Source organism: Humulus lupulus, chromosome 2, assembly GCF_963169125.1.
Source record: "Humulus lupulus chromosome 2, drHumLupu1.1, whole genome shotgun sequence".
NCBI classification, from domain to species: domain Eukaryota; kingdom Viridiplantae; phylum Streptophyta; class Magnoliopsida; order Rosales; family Cannabaceae; genus Humulus; species Humulus lupulus.
In genome coordinates, this window is record NC_084794.1 from 258,819,645 (window position 1) to 258,838,886 (window position 19,242).

General features: G+C 31.3%; 3 protein-coding genes across 3 annotated transcripts; 1 reads left to right on the forward strand and 2 right to left on the reverse strand.

Moving 5' to 3' along the window:
- Positions 1 to 6,574: 6,574 nt before the first annotated feature.
- LOC133815418 (uncharacterized) lies at positions 6,575 to 7,545 on the reverse strand. The gene is made up of 3 exons (XM_062248261.1): positions 7,264 to 7,545; positions 6,886 to 7,185; positions 6,575 to 6,634 (listed from the first exon to the last, which is right to left on the reverse strand). The coding sequence occupies exons 1-3, from the start codon at positions 7,543 to 7,545 to the stop codon at positions 6,575 to 6,577; spliced, it is 642 nt and encodes a 213-aa protein (XP_062104245.1).
- Positions 7,546 to 7,563: 18 nt separating this feature from the next.
- On the reverse strand, positions 7,564 to 9,161 carry LOC133815419 (uncharacterized). Its single transcript, XM_062248262.1, has 2 exons — positions 8,116 to 9,161; positions 7,564 to 8,008 (listed from the first exon to the last, which is right to left on the reverse strand). Exons 1-2 carry the CDS (start codon positions 9,159 to 9,161, stop codon positions 7,564 to 7,566), a joined length of 1,491 nt encoding a protein of 496 aa, XP_062104246.1.
- Positions 9,162 to 12,798: 3,637 nt separating this feature from the next.
- On the forward strand, positions 12,799 to 16,412 carry LOC133819275 (uncharacterized). Its single transcript, XM_062252473.1, has 6 exons — positions 12,799 to 13,062; positions 13,636 to 13,872; positions 14,350 to 14,461; positions 14,547 to 14,721; positions 15,300 to 15,537; positions 15,755 to 16,412. Exons 1-6 carry the CDS (start codon positions 12,888 to 12,890, stop codon positions 16,048 to 16,050), a joined length of 1,233 nt encoding a protein of 410 aa, XP_062108457.1. The 5' UTR covers positions 12,799 to 12,887; the 3' UTR covers positions 16,051 to 16,412.
- Positions 16,413 to 19,242: the final 2,830 nt, after the last annotated feature.

Sequence of the window (19,242 nt, forward strand, 5' to 3'; positions counted from 1 at the left end):
CATTGGGATCTTTGTTTGGCGCTCGTGTAAGTTCAAAAATCCCTAGAATCTTAAATTGGAAGTCTACTAAAGTGAACAATCTCCGATCAATTTGGTCTAAAGTTTTCCAAAAATCAAAAGTACGTATTCATATATATATTTATATTTTTAGTATTGTTCTTCAATTAATTTCAATTGTTGTATTGTTAACAATTTTGTTTTGTTTATTCATTTTCTTATTTTTATGTACATAGGTTGATTATGTTTGTTTGTCTCCATCTAGTGCGGAAAAAGAGTCATTACACCTTAATGGTATGTTTACTGACACAGTAATTCTTGAAAGAGGAATATACATGGATGCAAACAATCCCCCCTCAATGATGAGTAACAAGACAAAAAGTAGCTCAATTAATGAAGAAATTATTTTAATATTGAAGGTATATTTATATTATCTGCTATTTTTTCATAATTTAATAATGTATGTTCTTTTTTTTTCATTTTTGTTTAGGACTTGCGGTTTATATTTTAGTATATTTTGTTTTCTTTTTTTTTTCTAATTTGTTCTATCACCTATGATTTTTTTCCTAAGAGCTCAAAGAGGAGATCATCGAAATAAAAAAAGATATTGTTGAAATTAAAAGTGGAATTGGTCAGATTAATATATGCATGGCACAAATTGATGAGAGAACGAAAGATACAGATGCCATGAAGAAACAAATAGAAGATTATGAACAACTAATTAAGAAATTTGTGAAACAAAATGATTTAAAGAAATGCATACATGAAGAAGGAGAACAAGTGAAAGAGAGAAGCAAAAAACGTTTGAAATATGTGCAAGATTCCAAAGTTTCAGAGAAAACTAGAAAGTTATCTGCTCAAGAGGATTTGCAAGCATGCATAAATGATTTGTTAAGTGGTGAAATACTTCTAAGTAGTCCTGAATGTGTTCCTCAACCAAAGGTACAAATTTAAAATATTATCTATTTTTCAATAAAGTTTTGTGTTAATTTTCATTTAATTATCATGTTCTTAACTTTCATCTTTTATTATTTGTAGGAATGCATGAATTTTGCAAGCAATGCCCCTATTGAACAAAGAGAAAATTATAATAAGAGGAGCATACATGGCAAGCAACCACCAAATGTTTCTAAAATTTTAGAGAAAATAAAAAAACCTTCTACACTGTTGAGATCAACTGGCGAGATTGTTCCTAGCAATCCAAAATGCATTCCTCCTTCTCTGTCAATTGTAAAAAGTGCCCCACAAGTATAAAGTTTGAATTTGATGATACTTGCATAAACATGTATTAATTTTTTTTTTTAATTGTAGTTGCTGATTTTTTTGATATGTAGGTTGTCAATGAAAAATTCTATCAAAAGGAAGAAAATATTGCAAAGAACTTTAGAGGAACAGAAGAACAAAAAGAAGTAAAAGAAGTGAAGCAAATGAAAAGTGATCATGATGATTCAAGTGCAATCATGGCTTCCCCACCATCCATGACAACTATTGTGGAACCAAGTGAATTGCTTTGTTCTTCTGTGAACTGTACAGAAGCAAAGAATACTTGTCATTTCTTAGGCAGATTTCCATTTGAGAGTGAATATGAAGTTAAGCCTGTTCCAGAAGCAATTTCGTTCTTCTTGGAGTGGTACACTCATGGTATGAATAAGAAAAGGTAAATGAATTGTCTTTGTGTTTTCTTTTCAATTTTTTTTATTATTTTATATATATCTTTTTATAAATGTTTGTTGATTTTGTAGAAGTAAATCATCTCCATATGTTGCATTTCATGCCAAATTAAAATCACCTTTATCATTGGGAGGAATAGAAATTGACAACAAAAAGTGGTTCTTTGATTTGTGTGATGCAGAATGTCTCATCAATAACGATGTAAGATTTTATACTATCTAGCATTTATTATTATATTGTGCATACTTTAGATTGTTTTCATTTTCAATTTTGTTATGTTATAATTGGATTATATATTTTATGTTTTTTTTATATATTTTTTTTCTTCAGCATATTGATATATCTTTTTACTATTTGCGAAAGAAGGCATTGTCTCATACTTGTTATCCTTCATTTCGGAAATGTACTACAACAAGTTGTGTTTTTGATCACTACATGACCCTAATCAGTTGTGATGAAGCTCATTTAAGGAAGATGATTTCAGATGTAAAAAAAAATGATCAACATAAAAGGATAAAGCATCCATGTCCCAAAATGAAGGCTATTATTCATTTCATTATGGGAAAAATATTGAAATTTGGAAAGTCATGGTTTGAAGTTGACTTTGTTTTCATGCCATTTCTTATTCCACAAGGAAGGGAGATTTATTTAGATCATTGGATCTTAGGAGTTTTACATATAGATAAAAAGATTATCTATATCTATGACTCATTTAATAGTCCCAATAACGAAGATGTTGAAACACACGTGAAGAAATATTGCAGAATTCTTCCATTCATTTTGGATTATTTGGGCTTCCATGAAAAACGTAAACATTATGCACCTATGTGCGAGGATTTTAGGTTCTCATGGGTTGAAACTCCTTTTCAGAATAACACGTGAGTTTGTTAAGATTCAATTACTTTGTATGCTGAGTTTTTATTTTCTCCTCAATTTTTTCTGCTGAATTTTGTTTTTACCAATTTGCAGGTTTGATTGTGGTATTTACGTGATAAAAATGGCTGAGTTGTTAATGATGGGGATGTCTCCATTCAAAATTGGTCCAAACAATATTGTTGATATGAGAAGGAAGATGGCCTTAGAATTTTGGGATCATGGGTACAAGAGGAAGCACGGTCATGAAACTCCACCAGAGAACTTGTGTCATGTATGATCACAACAACAAAATATGATTCTCAATACTTTTTGTTTTAAGAATGTTTTTATTGCTCACTGACCCTCGAAATCAAGAGTTGTGGAACTCTGAGTTTTTGTGCTTGATATCATAAACTTACCATATGAGTTTAGCAATGAGAATTACTTCCCAAGTGGGACTAATCTTTACCATATGAGTTTTAATTCAAGTCTCTTTAAACCACAATGTTTTAAATTTAAACTACTAAGTTTTATATTTAAACCCTTAACCTTTAAATGTAAACCGTTTGTCTAAAAATTTAAATAGCAATTATTTTTCTTGAACAAGAAACATTGTAAACTCCTAACCTTTAAATTTAAACCACTTTCCAATAATTTTAAACAACAATCCAGATGGCATCAAACTTTGAACCACAAGACTAAATGGCATCAAATTTTGAACCACAATGCTAAATGGCATCAAGTTTTGAAAAATAAAATATAATTTTTTATCTGTTAAGCTCTGCTTATAAATCAAGTCTCTTTAAACCACAATGTTTTAAATTTTGAACCACAATGCTAAATGGATTCATAATTTATAAAGTTATATCCATTAAGATATATTTATAATCGAAGTATCTTTAAACCACAATGTTTTAAATTTAATCCAATAAGCTTTAAGTTTAAACCCCTAAACTTTAAAATTAAACCTCTTATTTAAAAATTTAAACCCCAGACCATATGGCATCAAATTTTGAACCACGTGGTTAAATGGAATCAAATTTTGAACCATAATTTATAATTTTTTATCCATTAAGCTATATTTATATTCCAAGTCTCTTTAAACCACTAAGCTTTAAATTTTAAACACTAAACTTTAAAATTAAACCTCTTTAATCGCGATTTTAAAAAATTTATCTATTAAGCTCTATTTATAATCCAAGTCTATTTAAACCACTAAGCTTTAATTTTAAACCGTTTTGCTTTAAAGTTAAACCACTTACCTAAGAATGTAAACCACAAACCAAATGACATCAAATATTGAACAACTAGGCTAAATGGTATATAATTTTGAACTCAAAATTAAAAGTTTTATCCATTAAGCTATTTTTATAATCCAAGTGTCTTTAAACAACTAAGTTTTAAATTTAAACCGTTAATCTTTAAATTAAAAGCACTTTCCTAAGAATTTAAACCACTAAGCTTTAAATTTAAACCACTAAGGTTTAAATGTAAACCACTTTCATAAAACTTTAAACCACAATGCAAATGGCTTCAAATTTTGAACCACATGGCTAAATGGAATTAAATTTTGAACCCCAAGGCTAAATGGTATCAAATTTTTATCCATTAAGCTCTATTTATAATCCAACTCTATTTAACCAACTATGTTTTAAATTTAAACCCCTAAGCTTAAAATTTAAACCCCTATGTTTTAAATTTAAACCACTAAGGTTTAAATTTAAACCACTTGCCTACAACTTTAAACCACAATAAAAAAGGCATCAAATTTTGAACCACATGGCTAAATGGAATCAAATTTTGAACCACAACTCTAAATGGAATCAAATTTTGAACCACAATTTATAAATTTTGAACCCCTAAGCTAAATGACATCAAATTTTGAACCCCAAGGATAAATATTATAAAATTTTGATCCAAAATTTATGTATTTTTATCCATTCAACTCTATTTATAATCCAAGTCTCTTTTACCCACAATGTTTTAAATTTAAACCACTTGCCTTAAACTTTAAACCCCAAGGCTAAATGGTATCAAATTTTTATCTATTAAGCTCTACTTATAATAAAACTCTATTAAACCAATTATTTTTAAATTTATACCTAATTTCTTTATTCGTCAAAAATTTTAGACCAGAAGTTGTTAGTGGCAAAAAAAAAAAAATTATATATTTTATTTTTAGGTGTGACTGTGCGCCGCGGCCCATATCAATTAGAGTCGCGGCGCCCAGTGACAAATAATTGCTATTTTTTGTTTCATTCTGAGCGCCGCGGCTCTAATGTCTAAAGGTTCTGTGCGTCGCGGCGGGGAAAATGGCACCAAATTTTAATCGCGATTTTAAAATATTTATCTATTAAGCTCTATTTATAATCCAAGTCTATTTAAACCACTAAGCTTTAATTTTAAACCGTTTTGCTTTAAAATTAAACCACTTACCTAAGAATGTAAACCACAAACCAAATGGCATCAAATATTGAATAACTAGGCTAAATGGTATATAATTTTGAACTCAAAATTAAAAGTTTTATCCATTAAGCTATTTTTATAATCCAAGTGTCTTTAAACAACTAAGTTTTAAATTTAAACCGTTAAGCTTTAAATTTAAAGCACTTTCCTAAGAATTTAAACCACTAAGCTTTAAATTTAAACCACTAAGGTTTAAATGTAAACCACTTTCATAAAACTTTAAACCACAATGCAAATGGCTTCAAATTTTGAACCACATGGCTAAATGGAATTAAATTTTGAACCACAAGGCTAAATGGTATCAAATTTTTATCCATTAAGCTCTATTTATAATCCAACTCTATTTAACCAACTATGTTTTAAATTTAAACCCCTAAGCTTAAAATTTAAACCCCTATGTTTTAAATTTAAACCACTAAGGTTTAAATTTAAACCACTTGCCTACAACTTTAATCCACAATAAAAAAGGCATCAAATTTTGAACCACATGGCTAAATGGAATCAAATTTTGAACCACAACTCTAAATGGAATCAAATTTTGAACCACAATTTATAAATTTTGAACCCCTAAGCTAAATGACATCAAATTTTGAACCCCAAGGATAAATATTATAAAATTTTGATCCAAAATTTATGTATTTTTATCCATTCAGCTCTATTTATAATCCAAGTCTCTTTTACCCTCAATGTTTTAAATTTCAACCACTAAGTTTTAAATTTAAACCACTTGCCTTAAACTTTAAACCCCAAGGCTAAATGGTATCAATTTTTTATCTATTAAGCTCTACTTATAATAAAACTCTATTTAACCAATTATTTTTAAATTTAAACATAACTTCTTTATTCGTCAAAAATTTTAGACCAGAAGTTGTTAGTGGCAAAAAAAAAAAAAATTATATATTTTATTTTTAGGTGTGACTGTGCGCCGCGACCCATATCAATTAGAGCCGCGGCGCCCAGTGACAAATAATTGTTATTTTTTGTTTCATTCTGAGTGCCGCGGCTCTAATGTCTAAAGGTTCTGTGCGCCGCGGCGGGGAAAATGGCACTTGCCTAAAGGGTTTATAATCCAAGTATCTTTAAACAACAAAGTTTTATATTTAAACTGTTAAGCTTTAAATTTAAACCACTTGCCTAAGAATTTAAACCACTAAGCTTTAAATTTAAACCACTTTCATAAAACTTTAAACCACAATGCAAATGGCTTCAAATTTTGAACCACATGGCTAAATGGAATCAAATTTTGAACCACAAGGCTAAATGGTATCAAATTTTTATCCATTAAGCTGTATTTATAATCCAACTCTATTTAACCAACTATGTTTTAAATTTAAACCCCTAAGCTTAAAATTTAAACCCCTATGTTTTAAATTTAAACACCTTGCCTAGAAATTTAAACCGCAAGCCTTAAATAAATAAGATTAACTGATAAATTTGTCATAATTTAAAGATGATAATCTATCATCTTTTATAACCTTTTTCTGTCAAATTCATCTCTCACTAATATCAATTCCTATTTTTCATAAATTAAATAGATAATAATATAATAAAAAACAAATGTACTTTAATAAATGTATAAACATTCTTATCCACAAGTCCACAACGCAACAAATATGTATAACATTGCATCTTTATAGTCTTTACACTGCAACAGATAACAACAGTTCATGCTTTCATGCATAATGCACTGTACTCAAGGACAATAATCAATCTCAATGATCATGATATGTATGCAATTCACAACTCAATGTTATCCTTTTTTAGAATTGGTTGGCTTTTACAATTCTTTCTATTATGCCCCAATATTCCGCAATTTCCACACTTGACTGTTCGAACATGCTTGGGAAATTTTCCTGTTGATGGAATTCTTTTTTTCTTGGGACGTCCTTGTTTTACTTTGAATTTTGGAGCTTTCATGCTATCTCCTATAATTTCATCTGGGACACTCCAATCATCTTTATCTGGAAGAGGATTAATTGATCCTGCATATGTCTCTTTCAAAACAGAATTTTTATACCAATTTGAGCAAAATTTGTACTTGTCCAAGTACTTGCTTTCAATTGTTGCAATAGCATGTGCACATGGAATTCCCTCTAGTTGAAATTCATTACATGTGCACATATGTTGTTCCAAGTCGACAACAAACACTCGATCACCATATGTGACACTAGATTTCATTGCATCAATTGCATCTACCTGTGAAACAATACAATTATTAAACAATAAATTTAAAATCCGAACAAAAAGAAAATAAATGTAACTTTAATAACATACCTTCATTCGAAATGCCACATCAAGTTTGATCTCCATTTCATCATTTGCCCATTTTTTCACCTCAACAAATTGGTTGATTGCTGCTTCTTTTCTTGTTGAAAACCATCTTTGAAGCATCTCTCTTATAGCTTCTATTAACGACGTTATAGGCAATTCTCTCGCATGCACAATTGCTGCATTTATAGATTCGGCAATGTTACTTGTAAGAATGTTATACCTTTTCGTTGGAAAGAATGGCCGAGCCCATTTTTTTGGTTTTACTTCCAAAAGATAAGTGGTCATTTCAGGGCTAATTTTCTGTCATTTAGCCATGGCAGAATAATATTCTTGAGCTGAGTACGCTCTTGAAGCAGTTTCAAATATGGCATGCACATGTAATCCCCTAAACTTAGTCCTTAGATTTTGCTTCAAATGATAAAGACAAACTCCATGATATACACCAGGATACACTTGTTCAACTGCATTTTTGATGCTTTTATGCCTGTCAGATACTATGCACAAGTTTTCTCGATCTCCTATTGCTTCTTTTAGTCTTGTAAAGAACCATATCCATGCATTGTCATTTTCTGAATCCCCAATTCCAAAGGCGAGCGGAAAAATTTGATTGTTTCCATCTTTAACACAAGCTGCATACAGTGTACCTCCACATTTCGTCTTTAAAAATGTTCCATCTACCACTATAACTGGTCTACATTGCTTCCATCCATCTAATGAAGCCCCAAAAGCAATAAACACGTATTTAAACCTGTAAAATTTAAATAAAAAAACAACCAATTCCTAGAGATGTAAGATATGGATTGTAATTAGTAAAGCCTTTAATATAGGAATGCAAATTATAAATATTATTAATACCTGTTTTCTTCATCTTTACATACTCTTGTGATAGTTCCTGGGTTGGCCAACTGTAGCATATACAAATATGAAGGCAACAATGCATAACTTTCCTCATTTGACTCTCTAACATCATCAGCTGCAAGTGTTTTTGCTCTCCAGGCTTTATTGTATGTTACACCTACCCCATGTTCATCTCTCATGTCTCTTATTATTTGCCTTGGTCGATAGGTTGATCCTGGGTCACGAAACTTCTCTTTGAAGTAACTACTGATGACTTTTGCACTTGCTTGTCTATTTTCAAAATTTATGTGATTTAAGGAGCATGTGTGGTGTTTATGGTATTTGATAACTCGAAAGTAGTCTGATACTTTTGAGCTTCTTGCACGTACATACCAGCCACAATTCTCATCTATGCATTTTGTCCAAAATGCTTCTGAACATGATTTTTGAATTCTGTACTGAAAGTGTTTCTTGATGGCTATTTTCGCAAGTGTATGTTTTAGATCAGTCTTATTCTTGAAAACATAATTGAGTCTTATGTCTTCAATCTCCATATTCGGCAACACATGCAGAGGTGATTGAGCTTCTTGCCCGTGTTCTGTAAATTTGTTGGATTCTTGTGTTGAGGCGCTCTTCATCTTGCTAGTGCTTGCAGTATTCATATTGGGGTCTGTGAGAGTCAAACTGTGACTTGTTGCATTGCTTGCTAAAGCATATGGAATGCTAGCTTCTCTTGGCAAAGAAATGGTTTGATTTCTCTGTACAACTTCAACGATGAGAGGACATTTTTTCAACTCTTCCACAGTCTTGTTCAAGTTTAGATAAACTTGTAAATTCTCATCACTTTCTATCTTCATTCCTTTGCTTGTATCCATATTTGCATCAAAAATCAAGTTTGTTGAAATCAATCTTTCATTCAATCTGAGCTCTTTGTATATCTTGTTTACCAATTCCACATACTTGATATCCTTTTCCACCATCAATATTTTCACTTCATGATCAATGTATTTGTTGTTTGCATTCCATCTTCTGTTAAAAACTACAAATAACATTATCTTATCCATTTCCTGCAATAAAAAATAACACAACCATGAGAGCTTATTGCTTTATCTTGGATAGAAATTAAAAAAAAAAAAAATCAATTCAATATACTTTTTGCCTTAACTTCACTCATCTCAAGGCAAACACAATTTTTGCAAAACTAAGTGTCAATAATATTTGTGACTCAATAATAAGAATCAAAGTAATGCAAAAGATGTTTTATCGTGAAGATGAAGATAATAATGTTATTTTACAACAAAATTTAAACCTCAAACATTCAATGGCTAAAAATTTAAACTAATACTTTCATAATTTACAACATTGTTCTTAAAATTAGGATTCAATGTGCTGAACAACAAAGACATATTTTTGAGGATGCTGGAAATAATTTTGGCAAGAGAAATGGATCTCAAAAAGAAAATGACAGAAATAAGACAAGTTGAAGAAGTGCTAAAGCAAAGGCTGGTCTCATCAGAAGAACAAGTATACTGCATGGGAGATGAAACAGAAGATGTTCGGGAAAAATTGTTTGTGGTGGATAATATGGCTGTGGTTTCAGTGGGAATTTCAAAAGAGCTGTTGGGTCAATTGCAGACACTCTAGGTAAGTTTAAAAAGTTCAGCTACTCGGCTGAGATCAAAGCTGGAAAGCAGCAATGCAAAATTTAATGACTTGCTTGTTACATAGACAAACAAACTAAAATCCAATTTGAGAGATGCTGAAGATAAAATAATTCTTGCCAATTTAAAAGCCTTTACTTTGGGGTGATAAGGTCAGATTGCCTAATAAAGAGCTGAAAGAATATGAGTTTCTGCTGCTGAATGCAAAGTATTCTGCAGATTGGAGTCAGGAAGAGCTTAATGCTCTATGTTGCATAATCAATGAAGTACCATCTTGCACTTCTATAAGACCAAGAAAATGAATAGCAAAAAGTATATATATTGTGTAGTTGGGAAACAAAGAAAATCGCTAAAACTCACTTACTCATGACATATCCATAAAAGGAATTAAGAATGCACTTTCGAGAGAGTTGTAAAGAATCATATAATAGTTTTCAGTTACCATTTTTATTACATATAATAAAAATAGTTCATGATCTTCCAAAAGTAAATAGATGTTATTCTTTGCATAACATTTTTTGTAATGTGATAGATCTTTCTTAGGTAATAACAATTATATCTTAGTTTCCAAATCCAATAATGAAATTTCTCAAGAACAACTTTATTAATAACAATGAAAGATTTACAAATGAGCATATGAGAGGCTCAAACTCTCGTACCACAGCCTTTCAAGAGGGCTGATATCTCCACCAAAGTTTAAATTATAAATCAAGTATATTTAAACCCTTAGTTTTGAAATTTAAACCATTAAGCTTTACATTTAAACCACAAGACTTAAAATTTAAACTACTTGCCTTAAAATTTAATCCGCAAGTCTTAAATATCTTAAAATATGAACAACTAAACTTAAATGGCATCAAAATTTAATCCACAAGGTTTAAGTTTTATTCATTTAGGCTTAAATTATAAACATACTCTATTTTAATCTATATAATGTAATGTATGAATCTAATATAAAAATTTTATAATTTTAAACCAAATGTCTTAAAACTTAAACCACTATTTATAAATCTGAACCACAAGGCTTAAATGACATCATATTTAAATCACAATTTATAAATTTTTATTCATTTAACCTTAAATTATAAACCAAGTATCTTTAAACCCCTAGGTTTGAAATTTAATCCACTAAGCTTTAAATTTAAACCACAATGCTTAAAATTTAAACCACTTGCTTTAAAATTTAAACCGCAAGCCTTAAATGACTTAGATCAAATGTTTCATGGCATTTGTTTGGTAAATTGCAGACACCCCAGCTAAGTTTGAAAAGTTAAGCTACTTGGCTAAAATCAAAGCTTGAAGGTTCCAAGGAAGAATTGAAGGCTAAAGAAAATTATTTGAGCAAGCTGGAAAGGAGCAATGCAAAATTTAATGACTTGCTTGTTGCATAGACAAACATACTAAAATCAAAATTGAGAAATGTTGAAGATAAAATAATTCTTGCCAATTCAAAACCCTTTACTTTGGGTGATAAGGTTAGATTGCTTGTTCAGCTACAATGTGCAATAACATATGCCAAAGCTAGTCAAGACAAACAAATCCTTCTGTATTCTACAATAGCTGAGCAGTGAGGGCAGAGAAGCCAGACAAAGGAGTTTTCATTAGAGGGGCGGGAGATTCTACCACTGGAGCATTTCTGTGAGAAATGTCGGAAGGCATTGAAGAATCAAGAAAGTAAAAGAATCAACGGAAAGCTGAAGAAGAAGATTAATGTTTTTGGCTAATAGCATTTAAAGAATAGAAAGTGTTTGATAAAAGCTCTGATAAAGTAATGGATTGAGCTACTGAGCTTTGTATTTATAGAGTTTCATTAATACACCAAAACAATTTTTTAACAGCTTTATCCAAACCCAGTTGTTCATTTAGATAAACAGTTATATAAAAACAAACTCTAAATTAATTTAACAGAACCTTAGTATAATATCTAACATATTCATGCCAATCAACGAAAGCTTTCATTGAGTTCAAGCTACATACCTTCAACTTTAATGTCAGGATAAAATCTAATTCTTTGTTCAAGGTGGCAGCAGGTGTTTGTTTTCTTAGATCAAGGCTTGCTCTATCAAGTACAAACCTACAGAAAATATAAAATCAATTAAACCAACAATTTTGGACAAATAGGTACAACAATAATGATCCCAGAAATGGCCAGCACACATGTCAAACATCAAACAAGTTTAAGAATTTATTCCAGTATATTTAATTCCAAATCAAAGAGCCAAATGTAGCATTAAAATAAAAACATATAAATCCAAAAATCATATAAACAAAGATCAACAAACTCTTTTTTATACCAAAAATTTATAGTTTACATAGAGGCATTTTATCAACAAACTCCTAGCACTATAAATTTGTGAAAATGAAGAAAAACTATCCATGATAATGATAATGATTACAATGGCAGATTTTTTGCAATATCATAGTCACTGTTTTATTGAGTAATTTTAACAAACACTTGGAAGGCATTTTAACTTATGTATAATATGGAATATTCAATTTCATTTAACTTCACTAAATTTTTATACACTCATGAATGTTAATTTATATGTATGATTGTACTGTCCAAAAAAATTTTAAAAAAATAAAAATTGTGAAAGGAGGAAGAGAGAAATTTAGTCTCAAGCAAGGAGGAAGAACTCACCAAGCAGATTTGAGTGGCTGTGGCAGAGGAACAGAAGAGGAAATTTGATGAACAACAGTGCAGTGAAGAGGAAATCGCTGGTGGTGGAATATCTATGGGAGAAGGAGAAATCGTTCGATCGAAGAGGAAGCTATAACTATAAAACCGGTATGAGTAAGGGTAATATAGGAATCACAGCTTAAAAGTGGGTATATTTAGTTAAGATATTGATGGTGGATATATCTAGTTAAGTAGGTTTAAAAATGGGTAATTATGAAAAAGACCCAAATAATAAATATTTTGGACCCAGCATGCTAGTCTTGTTCATTTTCCAATTCAGCCCAGTAGAGAATTATGGTGGGCCTGGATTTAACCGGTTGATCCAAACGACTAGTGGTTGAACAAATCAAATTATACCAAATTGAATTACTCCAAAACATTACCAACCAGTCTGAACGTACCTCCTCGTCTCCTCGTAGCTCAGAAATTTCGAGAGAGAAATATCAGAGATGTCGTGCTTGATTACTTGCTGTGCCACTGCATCGTGCGGTCTATGTACGTCGGTGGCCTCTGGCATAACTAATAAGTCAGCCAGATTCGCTTACTGTGGTCTTTTCGGTGCATCCCTCGTCGTTTCATGGATTCTCAGGGAAGTTGGTGCTCCTCTCTTGGAGAAATTCCCTTGTGAGTTTGAGTTTCTACTTCATTTTGTTATCTCGGTATTTGAAAATATTTATTATTTTCAGCTAATTTTTATGTATGGGTTCTTCTTCTGGGAGAAATTCGCTTGTGGATGTATTTTCAGTTTTAATTCCTCTACCTACCACATTCTTTTTTCAGCTAGTCTTTTCATCTGGGTATCTGAAAATGTTGATTCTTGTAGCTAATTTTGATATATAGGCACCTCTCGTGGACAAATTTCTGTTTTTTTTTTAAAAATTAATTCACGACAATTTGTTGTTGTTGTGATCTTAAAATGTTGATTGAATTGAGCTTATTTTGATAAATTCATCTTCAGCTATGTCTTTTTTTGCTTCTTTGATGTTATGCTCGGTTTGGTTATAATTTAGTTAACTTTTTGCTTACAGAGTGCCTTAATTGTTAGTCTGTTGGATTAATTTTGAATTTTCGGCACTGGGTAAAATGAATCTAATTGTTCTGATGTCTTGTGTTGTTACTTTTCTAATTTTTTGGAAATTCAGTTAGAAATTCTGAATATGGAGAATTCATTCTCCTCTTCAATTTGTTTGTGTACAGGGATAAGCCATTCCGAGGCTCACCCGAAGGAATGGTATCAGATACAGGCAGTTCTTCGTTTGAGCTTGGGGAATTTCTTGTTTTTTGGAATATTTGCTCTTATAATGATTGGTGTCAAGGACCAAAATGACAGACGTGATTCATGGCATCATGGTGGATGGATTGCAAAGATGGTGATATGGCTTATTCTTGTCGTTCTTGCATTTTTCATTCCAAATGCCATTATCTCATTTTACGGTTAGTTATTTCATTACATAATAGAGTTAATTTAGTTTCAAGGCAATATTTGCCTTTTATTGTGATACTTTAACCTGGTCTAGTGAAAATTTCTTAGCATGCGTTTGGACTTTTATTCTTAGCAATATCTTACAATGAGAATTTTATATGGATTTGTCAGCAGCGTAAATATCTGTGAAGAGTAGCCTGTTCGTACTTTCCTGTGAGAATTTATGTAAAGGATTGTGAGGTTACCTTTTACAATCCTTATTTGCATGACTTTTATACATTGAACAACTTGTGACTCAGACATGAATGCAAATATACTTTTAGCTATGGTTGTACTTTTTTTTTATGGAATGAGTAGCTTGGCCTGTCTTGTTTTCATCAGTAGCTAGTTGGTTCTCATGGCTGGAAATCTTTATTTGGCCTCTAATACTTTCACATTGTATTTTCGCTCATTAGATTTAATGCCTTTCATGTTTTCTATGCTTGCAGGAACTTTGTCAATATTTGGAGCAGGTGCATTTTTACTTGTTCAAGTCCTTATCCTGCTAGACTTCACTCACTCATGGAATGATGCTTGGGTTGAGAAAGATGAACAAAAATGGTTTTTCCAAGCACTCATTATTCACTATCATTTCCTTTCCTAGTGCCTTCATTTGATTTCTAACCATGTAACTGATATTTGTTAGGTACGTTGCTTTACTGGTTGTATCTGCTGTATGCTACACTGCAGCATTTGCCTTCTCAGGAATTCTATTCATTTGGTTCAACCCCTCTGGTCAAGACTGTGGCCTGAACATTTTCTTCATTGTCATGACCATGATTCTTGCATTTGTATTTGCTATCATTGCATTACACCCAGCAGTAAGTGGGACAACTTCTACCATACTTAATATGCAATGTCAAGCATTTTATGCATTGGAATGTTCTAAATACGTTTTCTATTATCACTAGACCATATTTCTTGTCATATAAGCTCAATATCTGCTGAGTTATATTAGGTTATTATCTTTTTGGTGTTTTCCCTGAGGAAATGTTTTGGAATAAATACTTGCTAAATGGTATGAGAGAAAACAATTTATTATATCAAATGGCTACATTTTTAAATCATTAGCATTAGTTAAAAAGAAAGTTAATAAGTGCATGCGAAGTTGCATTATTTTGTTTGAAATGAGCATCTTGTATGCACTCGAAGTACTCACAGAAAATTGTTAGGTAAACCCTTTTTATAGTTTATGTTTGTTCCATAAGCATTAAATATAGCTGAGTAGCCTGTTACTTGCGTACTGGATGTGCTTGGTTGTTGTAATTATTGTCTAGAAAACGTTGCATTTAGAAGGCCTGTGTTAGAAATGTGCCTTACTTTTTTTTTCCTTTTCTTCTTTCAAATGAGCTCTGTGACTTTTTTTTTCTTTACTTGCTTGATGGTTGTCTTGAAACAGGTGAGTGGCAGCCTCTTGCCTGCCTCTGTGATCTCTGTATATTGTGCTTATGTTTGCTACACGGGGCTTTCCAGTGAACCCCATGACTATGAATGCAATGGTCTGAACAAATCCAAAGCAGTCACTGCAAGTACACTTATTCTTGGGATGCTCACAACTGTTCTCTCAGTTTTATATTCTGCACTTCGTGCGGGATCTTCAACAACATTTTTATCACCTCCATCTTCTCCCAAGTCAGGTACATAAAACTAATTGAGATCTCACTTGCAAATACTATTCCCTTCAAATATTGCTTAGTGATTTTACTAGAATCATACAAAGTTTCATGACAGTTTGACCCTGTCCCGCCACAATTTCTAATACCATCTTGTAAACTGATCTCTGTGAGTCTAACCTCACATTGCTCAGTTATTAAACATAACATTGTTCGCAAATAATCAAATGCCGTTGCATAGGTGCCAAGAAATCTCTTCTTGAAGGTGAAGATGTGGAAGAAGGAAAAGAAAAGAATGAAAAAGAAGCACGGCCTGTTAGTTATTCCTATACATTTTTCCACCTGATATTTGCTCTGGCTAGCATGTATGCTGCAATGCTTCTTTCAGGCTGGACCAACACATCTGACAGCTCAGACCTCATAGATGTTGGCTGGACAACAGTATGGGTTCGAATCTGTACAGAATGGGTTACTGCCGGACTCTACCTATGGTCTCTCTTGGCTCCTTTAATCTTTCCTGATCGCGAGTTCTATTAGGTTGTTCATAATCCATCATTCAATCACTTACTGGGAATATATTTCCAATTGGCGGGCTGTGTTCCGATGATGTGTTGATTATGTTAGTACCCTTCTCTTTCCTTGAGTTTCTGGGGCTGCCATTGTTGTCATTAATAATCTTTTGCTTGAGCTGGTTAGAGTGTTTGTGTGTAGTTGAAGTTCCAAGAGACCTGGTGCTTGAAATTATGAATATCCTGTTACGTAAGAGAGAAGAGGTGAGTGTTTAGTATTGTGATGAACTCAGCTTAGTTAGGCTTGGTATGCATGTATATATATAAATATATATTATAGTATATAATTTAATATTAATAATATTATTATTGCAGCTCTTTCTTGTATAATTCATTGGTGTGTAATACTATTATTGTAGTTAAAGCATTATTTTAGCTAAAATGAGTCCATTTCCAAGTTTTGTTTTACAAATAAATGCTCTGATTACATAAACTATGATTGATTACTTCTTTCCTTCTTCTAAATTTTATTAATTATTACTATTATTTGTTTGGGGAAATGTATGGGGCCTAAAACCACGAACAATTTAATATGGTAGTTAACTTGTCAAGGTGAGAGGAGCTAGCTATGTTTTTGCATAAACTTATGGCCCAAATGAGGACTACATACAATGATTACTTTTCATACCTAAACTGGTACCTCTTGTTTGTGACAAATTCTAGTTGATTAGAAGTATCATGCTTATTCATTTTTAACCCCTTTAAAATTAGTGGATTAGATTCGAGAGCATAATCAGTCTAAGCAAATCTTTATTGGATTTGGGTCCCAAAGATTATGTCCCACTATTCTGTGTTGCACATGAGGTTGCTCTATTTATATGTCCACTTTTTTTTCCTTCTCGAAATTACATTTCATAAATGCTCACAACTTTTTAAGTAGCCCAAATAATAATAATAACAAAGATGCCAAATAGCTAGGAGGAAGATAGAATTTTCCAAAAAAAATCAAGAAACTAAAATTTAAAGTTTTGTTTAGCATCTAGTAGTCTATCATGTATCTTCAAATTTTGTATGATGAATAAAATTTATACTTAATATTTTATGTTTAGTAATGTGAGTTATATGTATTTCTATTATTAAAAAAAACTATTTGTATGTTTTTCTTAAAAAATAAGATTCTATTTCATTGAATTATTGATTAATGTTTGAGTTTTGTCTATTCTATCATTTTGAGCAAGACAAACGATGATCAACACCAATGATTCTATTATTTATTTTTATTCTAAAAAACTATATATGTATTATACACACACAACTGGGATTAGATAGCCTCAAGTAGGTTTAAAATTCTAATTCGAGATTTTGTGCTAAAATACAATGATTCAAATTTGTTGTTAAAAAATGTGTCTTAATTGGCTAGTCTAATATATTAGATAAAGACTTGGCTTTTTTTTTCATCACAAGTTTTCATTCTTATAACTTTTTAACTTCTTGGCATATTAGTCTCTGTATTTTATTTCTTGGTGAATCAGTCCCCAATAGTGAGAAGACCATTTACCACCAAAAACTACAAAGGGTAGTTTGGAAATAAATATCACTCATATATATTAAAGTATTGAGTATTTGGTCATGCTCTGAAGCATGATCTACTCCATTCTGAAGAGCTAGTTTCTGAGTTAACCATGCCAATGCAGCAGAGTCAAGTTTCCCCAATGCCTCCATATTTTTCTTAAATTTGTTCATAGTAGTTGATGTAGCAGTAGCCCACACTAATTCCTTCAAAGCCAAACCAGGGTGCTTCAACTTGAAATTATTGTACATATGTCTTACACAAAAACGGTGCTCAGCATACTCAGCATGTTTTTTTACAGCTTCAACCAAACATTTTTGGCTATCACTAATTATTGTGAATGATAGACTATTTTCTATTCCAACATCTTCCGATAAAAGCTCTAAGAACCAATCTATGCCTATTGCAGTCAACCAGATACCTTCATAATATCCTTTGAGAAAGCATCCATCCAAACTAATGAAAGGCCTACATCCAGCATTAAACCCTACTTTGCACACCTGAAAACAACAATACAACCTCCAAAATTGATTCCTTCTTTTGCTGTGTAACACAACTATGCTTCCAGGATTGCTTCTTTTAAGCTCTTCACAATAGTCCCACAACAAAGCATATTGATCTTCATAAGGATTCATCACTAAACTTGGGCCAATTAAATGGTTCCTTATCATTGTCTCTACTCAACTCCTCTCCAACTTGTTCATATTCATCATCAACAATAATTTCCTCAACATCTGACCTATCTTCAAAACTTAAACCAAACACCCCAGGATCCACAAATTTATATCATTCCAACTCCCTAACTCAATACTTGGTATTTTACTAGAGCTAGGATTTTGATTGTATTTTTCACCATCAGTACAACTATGATTTGATTCTCTTGATCTCATCTCTCAGTCCATGTTAGAATATATTATTATATTAATTATAATTACCAAAAATTATTAATTCTGAATAAAGTCAATATTGAGATTAATTGACACATATTCTCAATATAATGACCATTTAACAAAGTTACTCAATATTTCATATCCTATTAATTATCAAATATTAAGATATTAATTGTGGTAGAGACATTGATGAAAGTCTTTAAACTCATGAGTTAGTGAGAGGTTGAAAGTCCATTAACTTTTTTAATTCTCTTTTATTTTTCTTTTGTATATCTAAAGACTTTAGATCGAGATTATAAAATCAATGATTGGAGTTATAATTTATCGATATCTTTTATTTTGTTACTATTATGCATAACTTGCATTACAAATTTTAAAAAATATATATTTATTTAAGAAAACAATTTATTCTTTTCAATTATTATTAAATCTTTAATTTTATTTTGTCAAAAAAAACAAAACTTCAAACTTTTTGTCGGTCGTAAAATATTTTTAATAATGTCTCTATATATTATGTTTTTTTAGGACAAAATATCTCTATTATTATGTTATAACATTAAAATTATTCTAATTATAAAAGTTTTATTTTATGGTAACAATTATCTTAGTTAAAGACACGGATGAATTAAGACAACCTTGAGGACAATGAATCCTAAATAAAAATACTTTGGACAAGTTACAAGATTTCTTCATTAAAATAAATAAATAAATAAAAATAATACTCACTTGGAGGCGCGTGCAGGTCACCGCCACCAGAGTA